The sequence below is a fragment of the Melopsittacus undulatus genome, chromosome 5 (genome assembly GCF_012275295.1).
Source record: "Melopsittacus undulatus isolate bMelUnd1 chromosome 5, bMelUnd1.mat.Z, whole genome shotgun sequence".
NCBI lineage: Eukaryota > Metazoa > Chordata > Aves > Psittaciformes > Psittaculidae > Melopsittacus > Melopsittacus undulatus.
In genome coordinates, this window is record NC_047531.1 from 35,102,927 (window position 1) to 35,127,407 (window position 24,481).

General features: G+C 44.1%; 2 protein-coding genes across 5 annotated transcripts; one reads left to right on the top strand and one right to left on the bottom strand.

Annotated features, from left to right (window-relative positions):
- Positions 1-86: 86 nt before the first annotated feature.
- Positions 87-14,376, top strand: DCLRE1C (DNA cross-link repair 1C). Of its 2 annotated transcripts, XM_034062819.1 has the most exons (14): positions 87-201; positions 300-351; positions 2,060-2,144; positions 4,062-4,121; positions 5,514-5,569; positions 5,918-6,019; positions 6,272-6,344; positions 6,494-6,634; positions 7,162-7,263; positions 8,530-8,666; positions 8,830-8,884; positions 10,190-10,278; positions 10,841-10,941; positions 11,675-14,376. In XM_034062819.1, the coding sequence occupies exons 1-14, from the start codon at positions 93-95 to the stop codon at positions 12,625-12,627; spliced, it is 2,115 nt and encodes a 704-aa protein (XP_033918710.1). In that variant the 5' UTR covers positions 87-92; the 3' UTR covers positions 12,628-14,376. The 2 variants fall into 2 exon arrangements, with proteins under 2 accessions (XP_033918710.1, XP_030899811.2); XM_031043951.2 differs by lacking the exons at positions 87-201; positions 300-351; positions 2,060-2,144 and adding an exon at positions 2,700-2,769.
- On the bottom strand, positions 14,270-23,989 carry SUV39H2 (SUV39H2 histone lysine methyltransferase). 3 transcript variants are annotated; one of them, XM_031043952.1, is made up of 7 exons: positions 23,925-23,989; positions 22,788-22,933; positions 21,156-21,827; positions 19,543-19,689; positions 17,701-17,830; positions 17,058-17,173; positions 14,270-15,135 (listed from the first exon to the last, which is right to left on the bottom strand). In XM_031043952.1, exons 1-6 carry the CDS (start codon positions 23,941-23,943, stop codon positions 17,064-17,066), a joined length of 1,224 nt encoding a protein of 407 aa, XP_030899812.1. In that variant the 5' UTR covers positions 23,944-23,989; the 3' UTR covers positions 14,270-15,135; positions 17,058-17,063. The 3 variants fall into 3 exon arrangements, with proteins under 3 accessions (XP_030899812.1, XP_005143401.1, XP_030899813.1); XM_005143344.4 differs by having other exon boundaries at positions 14,270-17,173; XM_031043953.2 differs by lacking the exon at positions 19,543-19,689 and having other exon boundaries at positions 14,270-17,173.
- Positions 23,990-24,481: the final 492 nt, after the last annotated feature.

A 24,481-nucleotide genomic window follows, 5' to 3' on the forward strand; every position in this document is an offset into this window, starting at 1 on the left:
CTTCTGAGAGGCTGGCAGGAGGCGGGGCCGCCTCGTGATTGGCTGGAGGCGGGGAGAGGCGGGGCTTCCACGCGGAAGCGGCTTCGGGCGCCATGAGCCGGTTCGGGGGCCGCGTGCATGAGTACCCAGCAGTGTCCATTGACCGCTTCGATCACGACAACCTGCTCGCGCGCGCCTACTTCCTGTCGCACTGCCACAAGGGTGAGCACCGCCCGTCACCATGGCAACCGCACACCCTTCCCGTACCCCCCCCACTCCCCCCCCCCACGCGTGCTGATGGCTGTGCCCTGTCTCCACAGACCACATGAAGGGGCTGCGGGCGCCCGCCCTGAGGAGGAGGGTGGAGAGCAGGTACGGGGGACTCCGGGGGATGAGGGGTGGACGGGACCCGCAGGGCTGACTAACCTTGCCGCAGCCTCAGTGGGTGCCGGCCCGGCAGGGTGAGACACTGAGGGGAAGTGGTGGGTGAGAGAGAAGTGTGAGCAAAATAAGTGAAGGGGACTGTTGTGAATCATAAAGACATGGAGTCAGAGTGGTTTCTGTTGAAGGGACCTTAAAGCTCCTCCAGCTCCAACCCCTGCCATGGGCAGGGACACCTTCCACTAGAGCAGGGTGCTCCAAGCCCCTGTGTCCAACCTGGCCTTGAACACTGCCAGGGATGGGGCAGCCACAGCTTCTCTGGGCACCCTGTGCCAGTGCCTCAGCACTCTCACAGGGAAGAGTTTCTGCCTAAGAGCTCATCTCAATCTCCCCTCTGGCAGGTTAAAACCATTCCCCTTGTCCTGTCCCTACAGGCCCTTGTCCCAAGCCCCTCTCCAGGTTTCCTGTAGTCCCTTTAGGCGCTGGAGCTGCTCTAAGGTCTCCCCTTAAGGAGCCTTCTCTTGTCCAGGCTGACCCAGCCCAGCTCTCTCAGCCTGACTCCAGAGCAGAGCTGCTCCAGCCCTCACTGCATCTCCATGGCCTCCTCTGGACTTGCTCCAACAGCTCCGTGTCCCTCCTGTGTTGTTGCCCCAGAGCTGAATGCAGGACTGCAGAGTGGGTCTCACTTTATTGGAATAGAGGGGGAGTATCCCCTCCCTTGACCTGCTGCTCATGCTGCTGGGGATGCAGCCCAGGACACCGTTGGTTTCTGGACTGGAAATGTGTGCTGTTGCCTTATGCCTAATTTTTCATCCATCAGAACCCCCAAGTCCTCCTCAGGGCTGCTCTCAATCCATTCATCCCTCAGCCTCTGTTGATACAGGTCATTGCCTTGGGTCATGTTGAACTTCATGAGGATTCCTGTTATTATTCCCTGGAAGTGGGTCAGTCTGTGGAGATAGCACTGTGCCTGTGCTGTGCACAGAGGAGACCAGCAGTGTATGAGCAAGCACATTGCCAGCACTTTTGAGGAAGACAGTTATTCCCCTCTGGTCAGCACTTGTGAGACTTTAGAGTACAAGTTCAGTCCTGGACAAAAAACAGCGTTGATGTTTTAGAGCAGGTCCACCACACTCATGTGTGGCTGGAGCATTTGATGTATGAGGAGGGGCTTGAGAGTGGGGTGTCTTCAGCCATAAGAGCAGTAGACAATCAGTGTGTGCAGGCAGGGGTAGAGAAGATGGAGCCATACTCTTCTTGGAGTGTATAACAGAAGGGACACCTTTTCATTTTCATAATGAGCATGATCAAACGTGGCAATGGGCCCAGAGAGGTTGTGGACCAATTCCTAGGCACTGTTTAGTTTCTTGGTGTAGACATTGCATATCTTCAAATGCAAGCAGAGTCTGTCTTTGCTCATCAGGTCTCTATGCACTGTGCAAAAGGAAGTTTCTGTGTTCTGCTGAATGCTAACTGTCCAAAATGCCTGTTCCAGGGCAGACCAGTGAGATGGAGCAACCCCATCCCACTTCAGGTTGGAACAGAACAGCTCCTGCAGGTTTACATCTGTAGGTCTCTTTAGATGAGGCCACAGTCTGAGCACTGTGTTTGATGTTGTAGGTGCCAGGTGTTGATGTGTCGTTAGATTGTTCCCTCTACTTTAAAAAACACTCATCTGTGTTTTTGTCTCTCCTTGCAGCTTGAAAGTTAAATTGTACTGCTCCCCCGTAACCAAGGAATTGCTGTTGACTAACTGGAAGTACAAGTTTTGGGAGAATCACATTGTGAGTTGTTTGTTTTAAAATTAAGGCTTTCCAAGGAGTGCTTCTAGGAAAGAGGAAGCTTCCCCTCCTCAGGAATGTCTAAATGTTGGTGTTGATACAATGTGGGATTGGTTTATTGCTGATTATTATTTAATCTTAATTTTCCCTCCACAAAATTTATCATTTTCTCTCAACTTCAGCTTAACTGTTTTCCATTGGTCTTTATATCATTCCTTCATTTTCTTACCTTGCTTATGTCTCTTTGCTCCTGTCCTTAATTTCTCTTTTGCTTCGTTTAAAGTCTCATATTGCTTGGACTATTTAGAACCTTTTAGTTCTATTATTTTCCTGTTGATTTTTTGGAAAATGGACTGTTTCAAACATGAAAATGTTTTAGTGATATAAAATCACTAAAGAACTTGATTAGTTTCTTCTATTTCCACTGTTTGAAGCCACACTTCAGTAGTCATTCTGGATGTGACTTGTAGTGATTTCCTTCCCTTTGCAGATGCAGGCTTCGAAACTGAACATGTTTCTTTTCACATCTCACTTTTCACATCATCACATAATGTAAGGATTTTGCTGTATCCCCCAAGCAAGGACAGGAGGGTTTACTAATCAAGTGGAAGGTCAAGAAGGACTTCAGGCAAGCTAAAACTTGTTTTCTTGGGGGAGTTATGGCTCAGAGTTTCCTTAAATAGATTGTAAGTGTGGGTCTTAAGGGCCATGTCCAAAGAAACTCATATGAGTGGGACCTTGGAAGTAAATCTGGGTAAGAACAAGAGAAGTTTTCTGTTGTAGGTCATAGTATAATTGTGAAGCAGAGGGATGCAATAACTTGCTATTATGAAGCCTTGAGAAACTGAAAGATTTAATGATTTAGGGAGGGAGTGAACATGATTTGGGGCTCGTAAAAAGGACTCTGAGCATCTCTTGGGCATGTTTGATGGTTGGAGGAGACTTGCCAATTGTTTCACTGCAGTGAGAACTTTGAGAATTGCTGAGCAATAGTGAACATGCAGAATTTAGATAGCCTCTGGAGTTCAGTTAGCTTCAGAAACTGTAGATAATAAAATCAGTATCGATGTTTAAACAAATCAAGTCTTGCCAGTGGCTTGCATTCTTAGGATAAAATGTTTTTGGACACACGTAATTGTTTTGGAGCAACCTCTGAGTTTGATTGATGATGTGGTCTCTGCTGGAGAAGCCAAATGTTACGACCTTTGTAATGGATCTGGTGGAGCTCCCCAGAAGTTTGGAACATGGTGTCTGGTGTCTTGTGACTCCAGCTAGTGCAGTGAAACCCAGGGTGCTGAAGAGACTGCTCAGCCAAGAGGTTACACTAAAGGAGGGTAATGACAGGAGACTTTCCTTTCACTTTGGCTTCTGATGGGGGAGGAGCCTTCATAGCAGCACTAACCTTGCAGAGGGCCACAGAGCATGTAGGGTGCAGGACTCAGCAGAGGATGTGGCAAAACAGAGGATCAGTTGTGGTCTACAGATCAGTCACCCCTGTGCAAATACAGAATACGTGCTGCATGTGATCTGTGGGCTCTGCTTCTGGGGATAGGGAACACTGAGGGGAAGTGTTGCAGCACAGACATGGGTCCTGGTGAGATCTGCTAGTGAGCTGGGGGACTGGGCTTTGTAGTCACCCAAAACTAAGGCTTACAAGAAATGAGAGCTGCTGCTGTTAGAAGTCCAACACACTCTAACATTTTAGCTTGCACATCTTGGTTGAGGTATCTCCATTTTATTTTTAGGAAACTTACTGTTTTCCACTGGAAATGGAAATTCATGACTTACTAAAGGAAAATGAGCTCAATTTTACAGGCTTTGCAGTGAGTGCTAAAGATGTCTGTGTAATGACTACAAAGCTATAAGCGTGAAACTAAATGTTCAGTAAATGCTGTAATGAATTTTTTCCTTTTGTTACAGGTTGCACTTGAAGTCGAAACCCCAACTCAGATTTCTTTGGTAGATGAAACAACTGGCGAGGTATGTTACACAAAAAGCAGATTCATGTATTTATAATGGGCAGTAATACTGTTCACATGAGCATTGGAAACAGATCTCACTGCCACATCCCAAGTGGACAACCTGTTTTGAAGTGTATGTTCCACTTCTCTCCAAGATGTCCAGGCACATGAATTCTTCTTGCCTGCTTTCTTCTTACTTTCATAGCATTTCTTGGGGTAGTGCCTTTCCAGGGTATTGATGATCTCCAAATTACCTGTTGTAATGTAACTGTTATCCCTGGCAGTGTTCAAGGCCAGGCTGGACAGAGCCTTCGGCAACCCGCTCTAGTGGAAGGTGTCCCTGCTGTGGCAGGGGGTTGGAACTGGATGAGTTTTAAGTTCCCTTCCAACCCAAACCATTCTGTGATTCTGTTGCTCTTGTAATATATTCACTTTGTATTTCCTGGCTTATTTTAACAAGCTTTAAGCACAGGACGTAAAGGTCTCATAGAGCATCTCCAGGAAAAGTGTATCCTAAGATATCTCCATGATACTGGTGGATGACAAGCTGGACATGTATGACAATGTGCACTCACAGTCCAGAAAGCCAACCGTGTGCTGAGCTGCATCCCCAACAGCATGAACAGCAGGCTGAGGGAGATGATTCTCCCTCTCTACTCCTGTCCCATGAGATTCCCCTGCAGTCCTGCTTCCAGCTCTGGGAACAACAGCACAAGAGAGACGTGGAGCTGTTGGAGCAAGTCCAGAGGAGGCCATGGAGATGCAGTGAGGGCTGGAGCAGCTCTGCTCTGGAGCCAGGCTGAGAGAGCTGGGCTGGGTCAGCCTGGACAAGAGAAGGCTCCTTACAGGGAGACCTTAGAGCAGCTCTAGTGCCTAAAGGGGCTGACAAGAATGATAGGGACAATTGTTTTAACAGCGCTTTTTGTGATAGACAAGGAGGAATGGCTTTAACCTAAAAGAGGGGAAATTTAGACTAGGGAAAAGGAAGATATGTTTTTATGAGGAGGGTGGTGAAACACTGGCACAGGTTGCCCAGAGAGGTAGTAGATGCCCCATCACTGGAAGCATTCAAGGCTTGATGGCGCTCTGAGCAATCCTTGTTCATCTCAGGGGGGTTGGATTAGATGATTTTCAAAGATCCCTGCCAACCCAAACCATTCTATGATTCATGAACCAAGGAGTTAGGTCTTTTTCCTGTTGCTTTTATGAGTATCATGCCATACTCAGTCATCTCTCCTGGCATGACAGAATGGTTGTTGCTCTTCATGATTTGCTGGAATGTGAAGAGACTCTTGATTCAAAAACAGTGCTACAAGCAGCTGTGGGCAGTAATACATTGCTTTTACTGTGTCAGTGAAAGTACCATGGTATTTATTACAGTGTGAAAGTAATGCCAACCCATCTCTTCCAGAAAGAAGATGTAGAGGTGACACTTCTACCAGCTGGTCACTGTCCAGGATCAGTCATGTACGTTCTTTCAATACTCTAAATGTCTCTGCTGAGAAATTTGTCCTAAAAAGTAGGTGCCAGGCTTCCTGGTGCAGATCCCTGGGGTAGATTTCTTTGGTTACACCAAGAAGCTGGGCTGCCCTCATGGAATCTGTGATGCTTTTGGTCTTATTTTCCAGGTTATTTTCCAGACACAGAGTCTGAATGTTTTGATTTATCTGAAATCACTCTAGGACCAAATTGAGCCCAGTATTTCTGTTATATCACACATGAGCCACATAAGCTGCCCTAAGCAAGGTAACAAATGAACATGTGGCACTTCATGCTTTATGTTGTTGAGTTTGACCAGAGCCTTTGTGTGTGCAGGTTTTTGTTTGAAGGTGAAAATGGCACTGTGCTGTACACAGGGGATTTCAGGCTCGCCAAAGGAGAAGCAGCCAGAATGGAGCTTTTGCATTCAGGGACCAGGTGAGACTTCAGCTATTCATGGGATTTAGGGAGAATAAAAGATCACACAGGCATGGACTATTCAGGAATAATGGACTTGCTTTCCCTCATTTTTTTTAATTATCAATATATTTGCAGTGCAGTTACAAGCCCTTTTTGACTTGTTCTTTGTAACAAAGAGGAAGAACTGCCTCCTTTTGAAGAGGGAGGCAAGTAATATGTCTTAGTCCCATGATACAATGCTCACTCTAATACTGCATTTCTCTCTTTCAGAGTAAAAGACATCCAGAGTGTGTATTTGGACACTACTTTCTGTGATCCCAAGTTTTATCATATACCAAGCAGGGTAAGTCTAAATAAGCTGTGAGAGGAAAGGTCCTTAAAGCTGATAATTTCATTACCCATCCCTTTGAAACCAAGTCCTGCAAGGCAATGCTATTTTCCATTACCAGAGTATCTTCAGAGATGATTCACAACCTTTTTTAAACCCTTCAGGAGGAATGTTTAAAGGGGATCTTGGAGTTAGTGCGAAGCTGGATTTCCCTGACTCGCAACCATGTTGTGTGGCTGAACTGCAAAGCTGCTTATGGATATGAATATTTATTCATAAACCTCAGTGAGGAACTTGGGGTCAAGGTAACTTTTCTATCATTGCTGCTTTAGAACAGATCCTCAGTGGCCAGTCATGAGCTGGAAGTGGCTGTTCAGAGGAATGCTGCATTTGAAAGATGCCTCTACTTTTGTTAACTTCACTTAAGCTACAGTTGTGCTCAAAATGAGTTAACTGCTTGATTCAGTCTGGAACATCTGGAGTCTCCAGGGAGAAGTGAATTCCCAGTTTTCAAGCCCAGTGCTTCCATCTCCCCCTTTTATCTTGTGAATGATAAAAATCTTCTCATTTACATATGACATTAATAGATGGCAGATATATTCTGACTTTGATGTATATTCATCCCTCTTGAGCAAGGGAGGAATGTTCTGCTTGGTCTAGATGTCCAAATTACTTCAGGCTGACACCTCTGTGCTTGGATGTTACAGTGGGTAGCAGTTGCTTAAATGCCTGCTAGCATTTGTTGGGAAAAGAACCACCTCTGTACAGTTACTTCAGCTGCAGCCTGGCAAACACATTGAGCTAACTAAGAGTAAACTCTGCCTTTCTCTAGGTGCACATGAACAAACTTGATATGTTCAGAAACATGCCAGAAATCCTCTACCACATTACTACAGATCAGCACACTCAGATTCACGCCTGCCGAAATCCCCGGGTGGGTATTGTTGTACAGATCCTCTACTAACTTTGCTGTGAAAGACAGGCCATAGGTGCTGATGTTTTTGGTGCTTTTAAAAAGTTAATGGTGGCTTAATGTAAAGAATAGTAAGCACTTTAAAAAGAGGGGGGGGGGGGGCAATATATTAGCTGGTGCTAGAATTGTATTTGAAACTTTAAAGTTGTATTTTTAAATGAAGTAAGACAAGTGGCAGATCAGATCCCATTTAAATATATTAAAAGCAGCTTAGATGGTGTTTCCTGCAGCCATGTAATGTGCTTGAAATGTGCAGCCTTTCCTTTGCAGGATGGCTGTCAAGCTAAAGGTTCCAGCTTGGAGGAATGCAGGTAGAACTAGAGATGACACTTTAGGGCACTGGTGTTTCTGATTGATTTACTTTGTTGGCTGCACTTTAGTATCATAGAACCATAGAATAGTTTGGATTGGTAGGGACCTTAAAGCTCCTCCAGCTCCAACCCCTTGCCACAGGCAGGGACACCTTTCACTAGAGCAGGTTGCTCTAAGCCCCTGTGTCCAACCTGGCCTTGAACACTGCCAGAAATGGGGCAGCCACAGCTTCTCTGGGCACCCTGTGCCAGCACCTCAGCACCCTCACAGGGAAGAGCTTCTGCCTAAGAGCTCATCTCAGTCTCCCCTCTGTCAGGTTAAAGCCATTCCCCTTGTCCTGTCCCTACAGGCCCTTGTCCCAAGCCCCTCTCCAGGTTTCCTGTAGCCCCTTTAGGCACTGGAGCTGCTCTAAGGTCTCCCCTTAAGGAGCCTTCTCTTGTCCAGGCTGACCCAGCCCAGCTCTCTCAGCCTGACTCCAGAGCAGAGCTGCTCCAGCCCTCACTGCATCTCCATGGCCTCCTCTGGACTCGCTCCAACAGCTCCACATCCCTCTTGTGTTGTTGCCCCCAGAGCTGGATGAGGACTGCAGGGGGGGGGTCTCACTAGAACACAGCAGAGGGGGAGAATCCCCTCCCTTGACCTGCTGTTCATGCTGCTGGGGATACAGCCCAGGATACCATTGGTTTCTGGACTGAAGCACATGCTGCCGGCTCATGTTAAGTTTCTCATTGACCAGCACCTTGAGGTCCTTTCCCAGAGGGGTGCTCTGATTGCAGCTGTTGAAGTACAATGCAACAGCAGAGTTTCAAAGGAGTTGGAAGTGAGATGCAAATTTGGTCTGGCTGGATACTAAATTTCCTCAATTTCTGGAGGAAAAATGTAGGATTACACTTAATTTAGTGTGGCATTCTACAGGATGATGACTGCTTTCGATGGAATAGGCTGCCTTGTGGGATGACGTGCCAAAACGGAACCCCCGTGCACTTAATAGTCATCAAACCCTCCACTATGTGGTTTGGAGAAAGGATCAAGAAAACCAATGTAATAGTGAGGTGAGCATTTGGGCCATATAGAAACCTGTTGTTTCAGGTGCGTATATTGCCTGAGGCTTGTGTAACTGAATCTAAACATGACTTTGTAAGAGTAGGTGATGTTTGCCTGTTGACTGAGGTTGAAGAGCAGTCACCTAATTTTTGTGCCTCCTCTGTTTTTTAGGACTGGGGAAAGTACCTACAGAGCTTGTTTCTCTTTCCACTCGTCATACAGCGAGGTTTGTATATTTGTTGTGTTGAGTATACACTGGTTAAAACAATTCAAGGAGTTTGGATTGTTTTGGAGTAGATGACATGACTTATCAACAACAAAGCATCTTTTCAGTCATGAGACATAAGGGGGTAGGAAGTTCTGTATACTGAAGACACAAGTTTGTTTCAGTGTAGCTGCAGAAGAGCAGGATGAGGTAGGGCAGGATTATAAGCCTATTGTTTTGCTTCTCTCTTGAAGTATAGGTTACTGCTACAACTGTTTTGACTCTTTCTATGCTAGATTATTGTGTAACTATGCAATGTTTGAAGCGTGGAATTTTGCTTTACAATACACTATCTGCTGTGACTCAGTTTTGGATGGTTTTCCCTTATTTTTCTGCCCACACATTTTCTGCCATCATAGCTGCCACTGTTAGTCCTCTTTCTGTGTTAAACACTAAAAGGAGACTGGTCATGGCAGCATCCTCTCCAGCATCAAACATTCATTTGACATGACTTGATCCAGTTCTTAAAATACTTTTCTCTCCTAAGAAACTGAACTGAAACTGGACAATTGACCTGTCACAAAGCCTTGCACATCCAAAATGGAGATAATTCAGAGCCCTGGAAACCAGGAAGACAGTCCTGGTTTTTAGATCCTGTAGTACATACAACATGACAGCATATGGGGGTAGTGTATTGTAACAAACTCTTACCTCCATGAGCAAAACCAGATGGGTCCTACTGGTCTATATAGATAGGAGTATAACCTGTAACAGTGTTTTTGGTGCACAGCACTGATAAAGCCTCAGCTCATGGGGAGTTCTCCAAAACTGACACAATTCCTAAAAGAATTTACTATCCGGAGAGAACCTAGAAGACAACAGAGTAAGGCTTAGAAAAAGTGATGGGTTTTGTCATGATGAGCTTTTATAGTGAACTGATGGGAAACTTTTCCAGAAGTCTCTGAAGAAAGGAGTACCTGATCCACACAAGTAGGGACTTGAAATCCAGTAAGAAAAATGCAGGCCTGAAAAGATGCAGCAGCAAGGACCACATTCCCTAGGAGCAGCTCTGTCCAGCCTTTTCTTTCAGAGATAGTGATGGTCTCTGTAGCTGTTGATGATATATGGTCCTTTCAGACCTGTCTTCTTGTTATGGAGCTGTCTGGTTGGATAGAGTTTGGCTCATGAGTCATACTGGTCTTTACGTGAGACAATGGTTGGTACTTGTTTTGTGTGTGCTTTGATCCATGCTGCCATAAACTGTAATTACAACTGTTGATGTTACATATTAAATTATTAAACTTCTGCTTCTTTTCTGGAATTTAGATTAAGGATTTCCTGAGCTACATCCAGCCTGTGAATGTGTATCCCAATGTGCCACCAGTGGGTGGGACAGAAGAGAAAGTTATGCAACTGTAAGTGACAGGTGGCTGCTGGATAGAGGTGACTGATCTCTGTTCTTGTAAGGACAGCTCTCCTGAGTCCCAGCCTTTCCTGCAGGCCACAGCCTTTTGCTTGTTTGATAGTTCAGATATTATGTGAAGAACACTTGTATGTTGTGCTAAGTCTGAGAGTCTGTGTTCCATGCATTACTTGTATCCATGTAGAGGCTTTTCTGCTGTTAAACTGCATTTGGGTGGAATCTGAATGCACATTCATCTCAGCATATCCTGTGACCTGTTTCTGTTTGTCATTGCTACTTTTCAGAAGTTTCCTTTAAAGAGGGTTTCTCTTGGGTCTTGAACTCCTGTCCCCTGTATGGTGTTGCAGAGGCCTGTTCTCTTGTGCTGCTACACATTCACAACTTAGAAAGGCTCATATGGAGCAGAGGAGCAGTGGTGTTGCTCAGTTTGAACCAAAATGAAGATTTTCCTTTTCCTCCTTAATGAAAAAGGAGATACTCAGATCAAGTTTAAAGATTTAACTTTTGTCCTGAAAGTATCTGCTGAATCTCATTGCTGTTCTCATTCACCTCAGGTTAAAGCCATTATGCAGGTCATACAGGAGAAACCCAGAACCCAGGTACAAGCCCTTAGGAACACTGAAGAGAGCCTGCAAGAGAGACTTATCTGATACAGGTAAAGCTTCTGCTGGTGCTGCTGTGCCTTAAATGAAAGCCTGAGATTAAGCAGAGGTGGCACAAGCTGTGGTGTTCATCACGGTCTGTCCATAGTAAAGCTAGAAAGGAGAAACATAAATTAACCTAGGTCTTAGGGTGAGAGAGGACTAGCTGTGTAGAAATGTACTTATTTGCCATCCCAAGATGTACTTAATGCTCAACAGCCCCTTTTTTGCTGGAAGAGATCCACAGTCCTAGGCCAGCCTTAGTAAAGCTTTTTCCGACTTGTATCGCCTGCTGTGTTATGGAGAACAGTGGTGTATCACTGGAATTGCTCCTCCTCATTCTCTCTTTAGCACCCAGTGGCTTTTTTAACTTAAGATGGTCACTGGATGCTGTACATAGCCTCTGGAGAAGTCACTTGGGAACCAAAGGCAGCTTTGGGCTGCTCTTTGGCTATTGCTGAAGCACCAAGCACTGAGCACCCTGCAAGGGTGATGTCCTGGCAAAACATATCAGAGGCCTGAATAAATGTGTCTGCCAGGGTGACATGTGAGCCGCTGCTGGCAATGAGCAGCTCTTAAGGTGCTGGGCAAGATGTGGCAAAGCAAACACTATCAGTCATGTCCTGCTGGGTCTTCATCTGGGACAAAGAAAAGAACTTTCTCCTCTTTATACTACATTAATTTTGGTTAAAACTCTGGTCTTAACAAAGTTTTAGTGTTTTTCTTCCCCTGTTGGTTTCTTGGCAGATGAAGATGATCTCTTTGATTCAGAACTAACTGCTGCAAGGCCTAAGATTTCAAAACAGCAGAGAGAAGAGAGCAGGCCCTCCAGCCCAGCACGGTCTGAAAACACTGGAGGAAACAACGATGAGAGCACAGAAAGTTACAGAACGACTGCAACTTACACCTCACTCAAGGTAGACTTCATGGACTGTGAGGAATCAAATGATGATGATGAAGATGATGAAGAAGAATCTGAAAACAATACAGCTGAAGTTTTTTCCCAGGAGCCAGATGCCACTTCCACATCAAACTTCAGTGGGGTAACCAGTAACCAACAGGAGTCCAGCAGTGATGTCCCTCGTTGGGACACGTTCTTTAAGTGTGATAGACTAGAAGAAACCTCTGATATCGAGGACAACTTCCCCTCCTCAGCAGATGCTGGTGGCTCCCAGTCACTCTTCAGTGATTCGGATGGTGTCAGTGACTCAACACACATCTCCTCCCAAAACTCTTCCCAGTCAACACACATATCAGAGCAGGGCAGCCAGGGCTGGGACAGCCAAATGGACACAGTGCTCATTACCACCCAAGAGAGGAATGCCTTGGACATGAGCAGAGGTGGGAGCAGGACAGTTGCTGTATCACAGGACACCACCAAATACACTCCACTTGACAACAGCCTGTGCAAACCACTGAGTCAGAACAGATCTTGTGTCCATGTTGCCTGTGACTTGAAAAGCAAAGACACTGAGAAAGATGCAGATGCTAGCACAACTTGTGTTGGAGATGGGGTGGTAGAAGGAAGTGACAACTCCAGGACAACAGATCTGGAGCCGAGGAGGGACTCCCAGAGCTCCTCAGACTTCGAAATTCCCCTAACTCCTGATGCTGAAGTGCCTCAGCCAGAAAAACTGCGCTGTTTGTACAAGAAGCTGGCAGCAGGTGAAAACATAGTCTGTGAGAAGAGAGTCTCCTGAAGACACATGGAACTGATCAGGTCATAGTAACAAATGCTGAAGTTTATTAAACTCCGACTTTTCTCTTTAATGCTGGTTACTGTCTGCAGCTGTGTGGGTTTAGGCAATGCTTTCAGGAATCTCTTATTGTCAGAACTCAGAAGCTGCAGCCTGTGTGACTCTTGTTCCTTCCATGAACTACTGAGAAGGTGGTATTCCTGGGAAGGACCCGAAAGCCTTCCATCTCCTGAGCTTAAGTTCTCTGGAACTGCAAGCAGACAAAAAATGGACCAGACAAAACTAAGGGTTAAACACTGGCTCAAGTTCAGTGTTTCTCTTTATCATGAGTTCTAAGAGTTTGCCTTTGAGATACACGTGATCTCAGGTTTTAATGAAATGCCACATTTTTAACTGTAGGAATACATCATTCAGGTATGACCACACAAACTACGCCATAGTTGCACTTGGAATTTGAGTTTTCACTGCAATTGTTTTTAACAGTGGTTTCAAAATGGGTAAGAAAATTACTGAGAAGTGGGTTTTTTAATAAATAGTTCTTTTCCAGCAGTTTGTTTACAGTGAGAAGCATTGTCATCCCCTTGAACTCCTGAATGAGGTAATTGATACACACTGGTTTAAACCTAACTTCTTGCAAACAACTTGTCCACCATTCCTCCATGTTCTGGGTTGTTCTGAATTGTTCAGAATGACTTGCAAATAAACCTGGATGGTTCCCCAGCCACTGTCAGCAGCCTGCTGCAAGGCCAGTCCACAGCAACAGCAGGTTACCCATCATCCTGGCCAGGCTGTTGGGTTACTTCAGGCTCTGGTGTCACCAGATTTCACCTCCTCCACAACGTTCTGCTGACTTCACTGAATTCAGACATGGTCAGGTTTGGTTTTTAAATCAAGACGATCAATTCTCTCCATGCACGAGTGCCATTGTAACTAACTGCTGGAATTCTTAGCGTTTGAAATGGAAATGTCATTCAGGTTTGTGTTAAACTGCAGGGCCAACAAGAGCGCCAGAACAGCAAGTCATCTAAAAAGCCATGAGGTTTCCCATCCATGTGGTCTTAAGTCCCAAAGAATTAAACAGACTTTTAGTATGACAGCTCTTCCCTCCCCTTCAGTCTTTCTCTCTTCTCAGCAGCAGTGTTCTGATATGGGGAAAACCAACCCAAGAAAAATTGCTATTATGTCTGTATGGTCTTACAGACATTCCAGTCCATATGCTTCTCCACTGGCCCCTCACCCACTCCATCCTGGGATTTGTTAACATTCATTTCCAAACAGTCTATCAATCGTTTTTATTATCAAGGTTGAGTGAGTGAACCTGCTGTTGTAATAACCTCCAGGAATAAAGTCCTACAGAGCAGAACTTCTTCCACTGGCTTCTATGGAAGTTCAGGGCTGCATTTACAGTGTGCTTAAATGTAGAATAACAAGTCAATTGTGTAAATTTATACCAGTTCTTACCTGCCATAAACTGAATAGGAAACATCACTTCCTCACCATTGCTCTTCTACAGTCCTCAGAGTGCTAGAAGACTTGGGTACAGGAATTAAGAGGTTGTAGTCTTAAATCCTGCTGCTCCAGCTCATTGTGACAGGTTAAGATTATTCGGGTTTTTTTGTGGTTAAGAATGACCACGACAACAAGAGAAAAACTAAATTTAATTTATTTTATCAAAACCTAGAGGAAGATAGCAATACTAGAGATTACACATCCTGAAAAGAAAATGTTCCTGAGCTTACAAACTGCATATTCTAATGTGCACAGTCCTAAACCATACATTAGAAAGAACCAAAAGATTGACTTAATTTTTGAAATTAAATAAATAGACGAGCTTTTCTTATGGTGATCTGGCAGCTTTAGATTTGCTACCAAAACCCTACGCAAAATTAAAATGAAAGCCAACAGAAGAGCAGTGAGAGGTGAGCTCACAGGTGACCAGCCTCCAAGGGGTACATCTACACACCTGAGCTGGCAGCCCTGCTCATGCTTGCAAACCACAAAGCAGAACAAGGACAGAAGCTCGGCTGGTTTAAGCTCCTTAAAAAACTGAAAATAGCTTTTTCTTCTTTTCCAATTTGGCAATTTTCCCCCCAAAACTCCTACCAACAGTAGGAGGAGTTTTAAAAATGACACAGTGTCCTGTTAAGCTCATTCACTGACCGCGATCTGAGTGCTCTGGGCATATCTGAGTACAAAATACTGTTCAAGGCTCTAAACTGGAAACTGGGTATGTGCGCTTACTTCAAATAAATACAAACTGCTGTTACCTCCTGGATATAAATTAAGGAGCCTTTATTTATCACACAAGAGGTAACAGAGAACCTCGGAACAGGAGCAATAATCCAACGCTGGTAGTAACACTTTCCTTGGACAAGGCATCCACTGAACTCATGTACAACTACTACGAAGTTCGTCTCCATCCTGTTCCAACAGGGAAGGCTGCAGACAGCAGTGGATTAAGGAGCTGGAGACTGCAGATTCCATCCATGTGGAATGCGTTGCTCCACTAGGCTAACATGCAAGAGAAAACAGTAACGACTCCAAATGATAGAAGATCATCTCTAGTTTGCTTTCATTAAAGCTCCACATTTCACTTAAACTTTACATATATATATATATATTAAACGAAATGGTTAGGGATGTGGCATGATAAAAACTGCGTTCAGCACTGATCCAAGTGCGAGCATACAGGTGAGCCTGGTACCATCAAATCCTTCCCATTTCTAAGCCAAATTTCTCCTAATCATTAAACAGATAAAGTTTCTATTTCAATGCACATCTTGGTATTGTAGACTACAAAACTGACACAGCACTTCAGTGGCCCACACTCTTCACCCCAACTAAAACTGATTTTGGCCAGTAGTGTATAAAATTCCACTGTCTGCCAAAGAGCTGGATCAATTGTGCTTCTTAGTGAACAACCAACATGCTTTTTGTTTTGGAGTGCTAGTAACTAATGTGACATTTAAGGCATTTACTAACAAATGAAGTAAACAGTTCTATGCTGGGTACTTGACTTCATTCACCTGAGCCAACAGCCATGCACCTTATAAAGGTGATGAGCTGACCTATGATACATAGCATCCATTGATGGAGCAATGTTATTCCGCCTGACCCTAGCAACATGATTTGTAAGCAATGTGCAAGTTTGACAAGCTTTTAATGCATGAGGATAAAGCACTTAGATCATCCCTGGCTTTAACTCCCCTCATAACCTACCTCAACTGCTTTTTGTGTTCATGAAGCCAAGCAAAACTTTGCATACATTATGAACAGATTGAGACATGATGATCAGATGAATCAGATGATCAGGGAAAAAACCCCATGCAACTCATATAGCTGAAGAACAGTACATTTCTCAGCCTTTACATTCAAGAACATCTTACAAATGTCTACAGCAAATGGGTAAACTCACCCCTAGTCTAACTTCACTGAAGTTAACATTTTTGCAACAAGAAAATACAGGCCTAGCATCTTAGAAGTCTGTCACTAGATAAAAAATAGTCACAGTATGTAAAAACTTAATCAAAACCAGTTGTGGATACAAATCAACTCCCAGGGTATTTGTGCACCTAACGGATAACTGAGCACATCAGCTTTGTTAGACAATGGGCTTCTCTCCCTATTGTGTTATCTACTGCCAAACCGTAGCCAGTAATTTGTTTCAACAAAGACTGCTAACAGCCAGCCTGTGTTACTACCCATAGTCCAGTTCTCACAAACTCCCTGTAGAGCTCCTACAGCATCCTACCTAACATCAGAATGTAACAATTGAAGAAACTCCTACATGTAAAAATTCTAAATAACAGAACGTCACCTAAAAAACATTCAAGACCTTCATCTTACATCTGGAATCTGCTCAGATCAATTGCCTGACTTGCACTGAGTTCAATGGCACTTTAGTTTGTGCTCCTGTGAAGCTTCACTCAGACACAGTCTTGATGGCTGCTGCCCTTAATCCTCTGCCTCAGTACCATAAATGTTATTGCTGATTTCATGAAGCTTTTCCGTATACCACAAAAGCAGCAAAACAAGTGTCAGCTATGAGTTAGGATTCAAGTCAAATGTCTCCAGACTTCTCACAGCAACGTTACTTCATTCTGCTGACATCAGCCCCCCATCAGCCTACGGCTGTGAGCTCACACTCCAGTATTCCAGTCAAGGTATATTTTCATGAGGGTTCTCAGCACACATGTTCCTGCTTCCTAAAGAACAGTGCTAGAAAAGACAATTTTTAATCCCCATTATCAGTTTTCTATTTGCCTGAAACACTGCATCTCTTTTTGGCCAATGCCATTTCAATTACAAACATAATGCCTTTAATTCACTGTACTTATTTACACTGGATGTAAGAATACTTGAATATATGTGTGAAAGAAGAGTCTTCTTAGAACACACTGTAAAAAGAACAAAGTATTTGTGACTTTGGATACCCGAACTCAGTTGAGATATCCTCTACAACAGACAGCTCCACATTTACACACAGTTCTGATCCTCTTTCTGGATGGGCTAAGACCATCAGCAGAGTCTGAAGTGAGGTCTAGTGAACCTGCAACACAGATAAACACAAAATTAGGAAGTTCTGCAAGACAGACTGAAGTCAGCTTTGGACTGTACTTCTTCCAGCCTGAACTGCACCATAGGTCCTACATCCCCAGCCCAGGCCTAGACACCAGAATCCAGACAGAAACCTATGGTGCCTTAGACAACTCAGCTGTTCCTACTCTCTCTGTGACTAGCAGATAGTTTAAGTAAAATATCAATGTAAATAAAGTTTTTTTTAATGGTAGCCTAACCATCAATTTGAGCATTACTATAATTTGCCTTGGCAGACATCCTGACCACAGCCCCTTGCTATGAGCTAGCAGTGCTGAAGGAGCCAAAAGCTAAAGCTCCTGGGTACAATCTTGTCTGCATGCCAGACTCTATGCAGACAATCTGCATACGATGACATATGATGATGGCTGCACTCTACAATCTTAGGGAGATGCACTAAAATACTATCATCAGTCAAGCTGCAACAAAGGCCACCACCGCCCCAACCCTCCTGAAAGAATAGCATTAAAGCCTGCAGACCTTTCATCTGGTAGTCAAAGGTTAACTCTTCTCCAGCCTTGATAGTTCGTGTAGAAAACAGTGCTATTCGAGGAAGACGCAAGTCAAGGTTATCAATGAACACGTTGAAGACTTGAAGGTTTGGGTCACACTGTAAGGCAAAAATTAATGTGGTTTCTGTCAGGAAAAACACAGACTGGGTTTCAATCAAGTGCTTAAGTAAACCATGGTCACAGGAAAGGAAGGACTGGTTCTGCTCTCAGCAATGGAAGTCTGAAGTAAGTTATGTGCTGAAATCAACAAATCACATTCTTGAAATAGCATTGAAGGAGAACACTCACAGCTGAGAGGCAAATCCTTTCAAGAAGGCTCTTACACAGCATGCAGACTACATGCAATAGCTTATTAAAAATAAGCCAAGTGAAGATACCTTCAAAAGATGACAAAAAAAGAAAAGGTGACAAAAAGAACAATTAAAGCTCCATTTAGAGATCAGTATTTGCCTACAAAACTCATAAAGAGGATTAAAGTTGGCAGAAAAGAAAAAACAACCTCTTGTTTCAAACACCACACACTCCCTGATCTGTATTTAGCTTTAAACATTGCTTCCGGGCCAGAATTAATATTTTCATGCATGAATTTCTACTTTCAATTGCTTGGCTTCTGAATTATATGCTATGGGCTACATGGCAGGAAGAGGATAAAGGACACTAAGCAGGATCTAGAAACCACTTCATCATTTTCTCTGGATTAAGTGTCAAAAATCGGCAGTCACTGAGACAGTTTGTTAAACCCTGTATGCTTCTTTAACAGTAAAATATATCTCACATTAAAAAATCAGAAGTGAAGTCTGACATTTTACAATTAGAGTGAGAACACTCCCACTTCCAAAAGTGGAAAGCAGCTGTCTGTATCTAAAACTTTTCTTCACCCTTCTCCTTGACAATTCCCTGCCTGAAATACAAACACCATTAGCTCACAGTTTTGAAGATGTGAATTTACTGTATTTGTAGAACACTGACTGCATAGCTCACAAACATTATACTAGTGAGAAATAACACATTTTTTAGCTCAGGGATCTTTACAAATGCAGATCAGCCTTCTTGCTTTAGGTACTTCAGTTAAACACAAAATAAATCACTACAAAAATGCACTGTTTAAAATTTACTTCAGCATTCTCTGGCAAGTTTAGATTTAGTAGGAAAAAAGGTACCTACAGAGAAGAAATATCAATGAATCATAGAATCACTAAGATGGACCTTTAAGATCATCAAGTCCAACCGTTACCTCCGCACTGCCAAGTACACCATGAACCCATGTCACTGAGGGCCTCATCTACATGGTTTTCTGAAATGGTTATTCCACCCCTTCCCTAGGAAGCCTGTTCTAATGCCTGATTATGAAAACATATAATTTTTCTTTTTTCTCCTCTACCAATGTCTGAAGGATGAAATTCAGCACAACCCCCTTCTCCTGCCTGCTACAGAATAATGCATCAATTTCTACCATCTTTGATTCTTCCATTAAGTCCTTTCATTAAGTTCTTTTAGTTACTTGGAAGAAAACACAGCCAGACCAACCCCATTTTGGTTGTCTTCAGTGACAAGCCCTGTCCTACCAGGTGCCCCCTTCAGGCAGCAACTCATTCTCAGACTTTTGTAGGTAATCTTACTGCCCCTAAGGGCTATTTTAAATAGTCCTTTCTATTTATCATGTCACCTACTTGACCAGACTGTGCTGGTATGAAACAAACTACTTCAGAAACACCTAGCCTATGGTAAGAAAATGCTTACAGCAGGAGAAGATATTTCTGGCCAATCAGGGCAATTCACCAGATTCTTAGTATACAAAACAAGGTCTTACACTGTGATTCACAAAGTGGGACACATTTCCATAGCGAGCTGCATCTACTGTAAATTCATCTGAGTCATAGTCCAAATCAAACAAGTATGTATTTCCCTGGCTATCATACAGCTGGCCTCGTCTCTCTGCTTCCTCACTTGTAATCACCTTAAAAAGAAAAAAAGAGAAAAAAACAAAACCTGTATCATATTATTAATTATTACTAAATTAAAACAAGTATCACTGTCAAGATAGAAAAGTTTTTACTTGGTAAAAGAATACCACTGTCACTTTTTGATGCTGAAACAGAATTCCATCTCCAACCCGATCTCAATGAAGATTTTCATTGCAGAGGAGTTGGTCCCTTCCAACTCAAAACTATTCTAAAGAATACACACATGCAGCTAAACTGATTTGTGACTGAGGCTCCTCTGGATATAAATTATCCATTGTTCATGACAATTCTGACAGACAAAACTAAAGCTATGCAATCAGACTAGCACAAGGTGGAAAACCACAAAATCCCCAGAGAACTATAGTCACCTCTGAGAAGCAACAACTTAAAAAACTTCATTTACAACCTGTTACATTCATTGTGTCATGAAGCAACATGCACTGTTATTCAGCAAAGAAACTGCAATTTGGTAGCAAGACAGATACAAAAAGTGGTGGAACTGGACAAAAATCCCTCCAAAAATCTTTCTGACAGATCAGATTTGAGAATTCAGAAGTAGGGAATAAGATTTAGGTGAAAGTGTAAAAACACACTTTCCTTTAAGCAACAAAATTACACCATCACCTTTCTGCACTAAGCCCTCAGAGATATTCTGACTGACCTCTTGCATGTTTGCAAGGTATGAACACAGGTAGTGAGATCTGGGGGAGGAGGGAGGCCAGTTTAAGACCATGAATATTTATATGAAGAGACAGAAGGAATTCCTGAGTCAACCTGGTAGCAAGGCAAATCTGTGGCAGAAATCCCACCAGACTGGATCAGAGAGGCTGCAAGGAGCCCTGAAGCTGAGCAGAGGTTGGACCAGATAAACATAAGGCAGTACAGAATCTCAAGAGTAACTTGAGAACAGTCTTTTATAACATTACAGTTCTGTTTGAATGAGGAGGAGATTGAGTAAACAAGTAATGTCCACACTACAAGTCTTATTCTTGCTGCTCATCAAAAGTAATCAGTATGTTTGGATATACTACCTTAAAAGTTCAGACAAAACAGGAAGGGATTAACACACTGGGTGGGGAATTTGGCAGTGATGGTGCCTGAGGACAGCAAAAACTACAGTAATAAGGATGATAAGGGAAGGATAAAGACAACGACTACTGTGTAAAAAAAGGACTTGTTTTTAGAAATACTATTAGGACATGTGCCTAAAACAATTCTGTAGTCATATATGGGGTAAGTATTCTCTTTACACTGAACCTTTTGCAGCTTCTCTGTAATGGAGGAACACTCTGGACAGTCATCTTGAATGCCTACTTACTCTATTTCTCTACTTAAAAGTAGACTTACCTAACATATAGTAGAAGTCAAGAAGTGTTAAAACTGAGAAAAAGCTCATCAAGATTTTCTCCCAACATTTCCTTTACTGTAAATAACTCATCTAGATGAGATACATACATACCTCTCCAACATACTCCATCACAAAACTGTTGGTTTTTATTTTCTGGAGGGTTTTTACACCCCAACCACGGCCATTGTTAGTTCTGAAGATGCAAAGAGAATAGGGTGTACCTTTCTGTACTATCCTATTAGGGCAGTCAGGCCCACACCTACAAAAGGAATTGCATTCATAGATGGGCAAGCCGGGCTGGATTTTCAACTTCTTTCGTTTATTGTAAGCCAAAACAAATCCAGCCTCCTTTGGACAACACTTCTCAGCGGGGCAGTCAGTGCATTCACAGCCAGTTGTTATGCCATTTATCACATTTATTCCAGGAGCAGGTTTATACTCATTAATGTAGTAGAAGTCTAAAGGAGGGCCTTCGAGATCCACAGTGTTTTCTACTAGGATCATTGCTTTATGATTCTTTTTCCTGTTGAGTTCTTCTTTCCATCTCTGAAGTGCTATTCTTTGTTTAGCTTTCTTTACAATGTAATCTGCGACCGCAGGATTCAAAGCTTTAATGTGGTTTCTCACTTTCAGGGCTCTGCCTTCTCTCACACGAGACAAGTATTCATTCTTGTCACTAAGAAAGTTCTGTAAAAGCAATGGACATTTCAGATTTTTCTGAGGTTCCCACGTATTTGAAGATTCCGGCCATCCTTTCCATTTCACAAGATAGTATTCTGTGCCCTTGAAATACAGAAACAGGTACAGGTTTAGCCACATTTCATTTTGCTGCAGTCCAGCATCAGAGAGTATACAAACACAAAAGCTCTGAAATTAAGCAGCAGCATGCAGTGCAGAAGGCCTTGATGTCCCCATAGCAATTAGATTTGGGGAGAAAAGAAAATCAACTTTTCTGTTTGCACGTTAACTTATAGCACAACTTTGGACACTTTACGTATCGTCTCTAAGGGCAAAGAAATAAACAGCCGAGGTGAACTCTGACTGCTAACGGCATACCTGGAGGAAGCTCATTTGTTAAGGCAGTTAAGTTATGCCAACTTAGTTGTATGACTCGTATTCACAAACAGAACATAGTGGTATCACACACAGAAATAGTTCTAAACTTAGAAAAAAATCTCTAAAATCACTCCTTGCCATACTAACTGTCCTCCCAAAAGAGTAATCTGTTCAAAACACATAACACTGTGTATATAATACATTTGGTACTTGTTTTAAAACAGGCTAAATAACTGTTACAAGGCCAAATCCTGAGACTGAATTTCACTGGCACGATGAAGCCGTAGAAATCCAGTTGCAGCACATGGCCTAACTCCTCATCAAACACACTACAACAAGCAAGGGAGGAATACAGACTGCTACCTGCAAATAAAGGAGAAGCATCATGATACATACCAAGCTACAACCTAAAACCATCAGCATCTTGCTTAACTTCTAGATATGCAAAGATGAAACATTTCATACTCTAACATCTCTGTAGGTTCAGAAAACACAAAGCCCTTTCCCTCAACATGCCCAAAGCCGCACTTTCTGTTTACAGTTCAAAGTTTTATAGATACTTCATTCAACGTCAGCAAAAGCCTTGTCCTCACGGTCCTGCAGGTTTATGTTAAGAGCAAAGCTACCTTCGGCTCGCTTCTGAATTCCAGCTGAAAGAGTGATCAAATCGGTCTGTGTTTCTCTTACCTCTTCTACCTTGTAGTCACACAAATATTCCACCTCATAACTCTTTAGACTCCTGTTGGTGATTCCAATGGATTTACATGTGAGATTTTCCTTCCTACATAATTCTTGGAGGGTCTCAAGTGAAGCTAGACATGGCACATACCAAGCTACAATAAGAAAATTGGTAGAGAATCCTATTTAATGTCTTAGCTGAATCGAAATCATTATGGCTTACCCCAGAGCCCCCACATTGTCACTGGCGATAGCGCGGTCTCTTGTACAACTACAGCGTCAAACTCAACCCTTCTCTAACGGGTGAAGAAAAACATTATCAGCGGCTCCCTCCCTGTACCTTCATTCTGTTCGGTACATTTACAAAGAACAACAAACATTTTGGAGGGCACAGACTTCCATGGGTGAAAGCTGCACTAAGAAACCAAGTCATTTCCCTGCCCATTTCAGCATCCCGTAACTGAACTACGGTCACGTTCTTCAGTAAACCCGCCAAATATCTACAGTTACTCAAGTGGAATCAAGCACTTGCGATGCAACCATGGTGACCGGACGAGGAAAAGAAGGGATCCACTGCGCTCTTCCAGAAGGATCCTGCTGCCGGGTCAGCTCGGTGGGTTTAAAGGGACGCGACTGCGACCGTGCCAACTGCCGGCCAGAGCCCGGAGAACAGCGCTGGGAGGGAATGCAGGGAAGGGAGAGAGGAGCGGAACGGGACCCGGGAGCTGCGGTGCGCTAGGGCCGTGACTTCCACCCCGGGACACAGCGGGGCTTTCCCGCCTCAGCGCCCCCCCCCCAGCCCACCCGCCCCGGGCCGCTCACCTCCGGGGGCGGCGGGTGCCTCGCCCGCGGCTCTAACTCCTCTCCCGTCCTCCCGCCCTCCATATTTACCTCAGGGGCCCCCCGCCTTCCCTCAGGGTAAAGCCCCCCGAAGGCACGGCCGGGCGCCTAAGAGCGGGACGGGGAAAAGGAGGGAGGCGGCAATGATCCCGAGCTGGTTGAAAGGGGAGGGGAACCTGCAGCAGGCCCCTACCAACCGACAGAGGAGAGGCCTCCCCGCCCGGCACCGAGGGGAAAGGCAGGAAGGAAAGCGAGAGGGAGTCAGGCCGGGCCGGGCGGCCCCCGCGCACCCCGCCGCTCCCTCACCTCCTCGCCAGCCCTCCATCCTGGAGAGGAGGGGGAAGGACACCCCCGCCGCTCCACCCCGCTCCGGAAGGGAGCAGAGCGCGGCTGCGCGCCTGCGCGGCTCCGCCCCCCGGAGCATGCAAAAGACGTTGGCGGCAACGGTGTGTCAGGGCTCGCGGGCCGGGAGAGGCGGGAGGCTCCGGTAGGTTTATAGAGCCCTTTGTTCCCACAGAGGGACGGGTGAGGCACTGACACTGCAGGCATCTGAGGCCGCACGGGGAAGGAGGCAGGACCCTCCCAGCACTTCCTCTGCTTTGGGAAGCCTCACAAGTCCAGTCTCCATGCCCAGGCTGGTGAGACATGCAATACAGGCAACTGCAGTAAGGTTAGATCTATGCTATGCAGCAACTGTTGAAGAAAATTGAAATACACTTTCTGCAAATTCAAGACAATTTAGGAAGGCTGTAGAGAAACGGGTAATTGAACACTGGTCTCTTCAACTCCAGACAGACATCCTCTGCTCTGTCTCCGAGTTTGATACAAGATACTACAGAATCGTGGACTGGTTGGAAGAGATC

Coding starts and splice junctions, on each gene's coding strand:
- DCLRE1C (XM_034062819.1), top strand. CDS start 93: ATGAGCCGGTTCGGGGGCCGCGTGCATGAGTACCCAGCAGTGTCCATT. Junction 202..299: donor CCTGTCGCACTGCCACAAGG/GTGAGCACCGCC, acceptor CTGTCTCCACAG/ACCACATGAAGGGGCTGCGG. Junction 8,885..10,189: donor TCCACTCGTCATACAGCGAG/GTTTGTATATTT, acceptor TCTGGAATTTAG/ATTAAGGATTTCCTGAGCTA.
- SUV39H2 (XM_031043952.1), bottom strand. Junction 17,831..19,542: donor CCCACTTTGTGAATCACAGT/GTAAGACCTTGT, acceptor TTTGCCTTACAG/TGTGACCCAAACCTTCAAGT. Junction 17,174..17,700: donor CTTTGACTACCAGATGAAAG/GTCTGCAGGCTT, acceptor TCTGTGTTGCAG/GTTCACTAGACCTCACTTCA.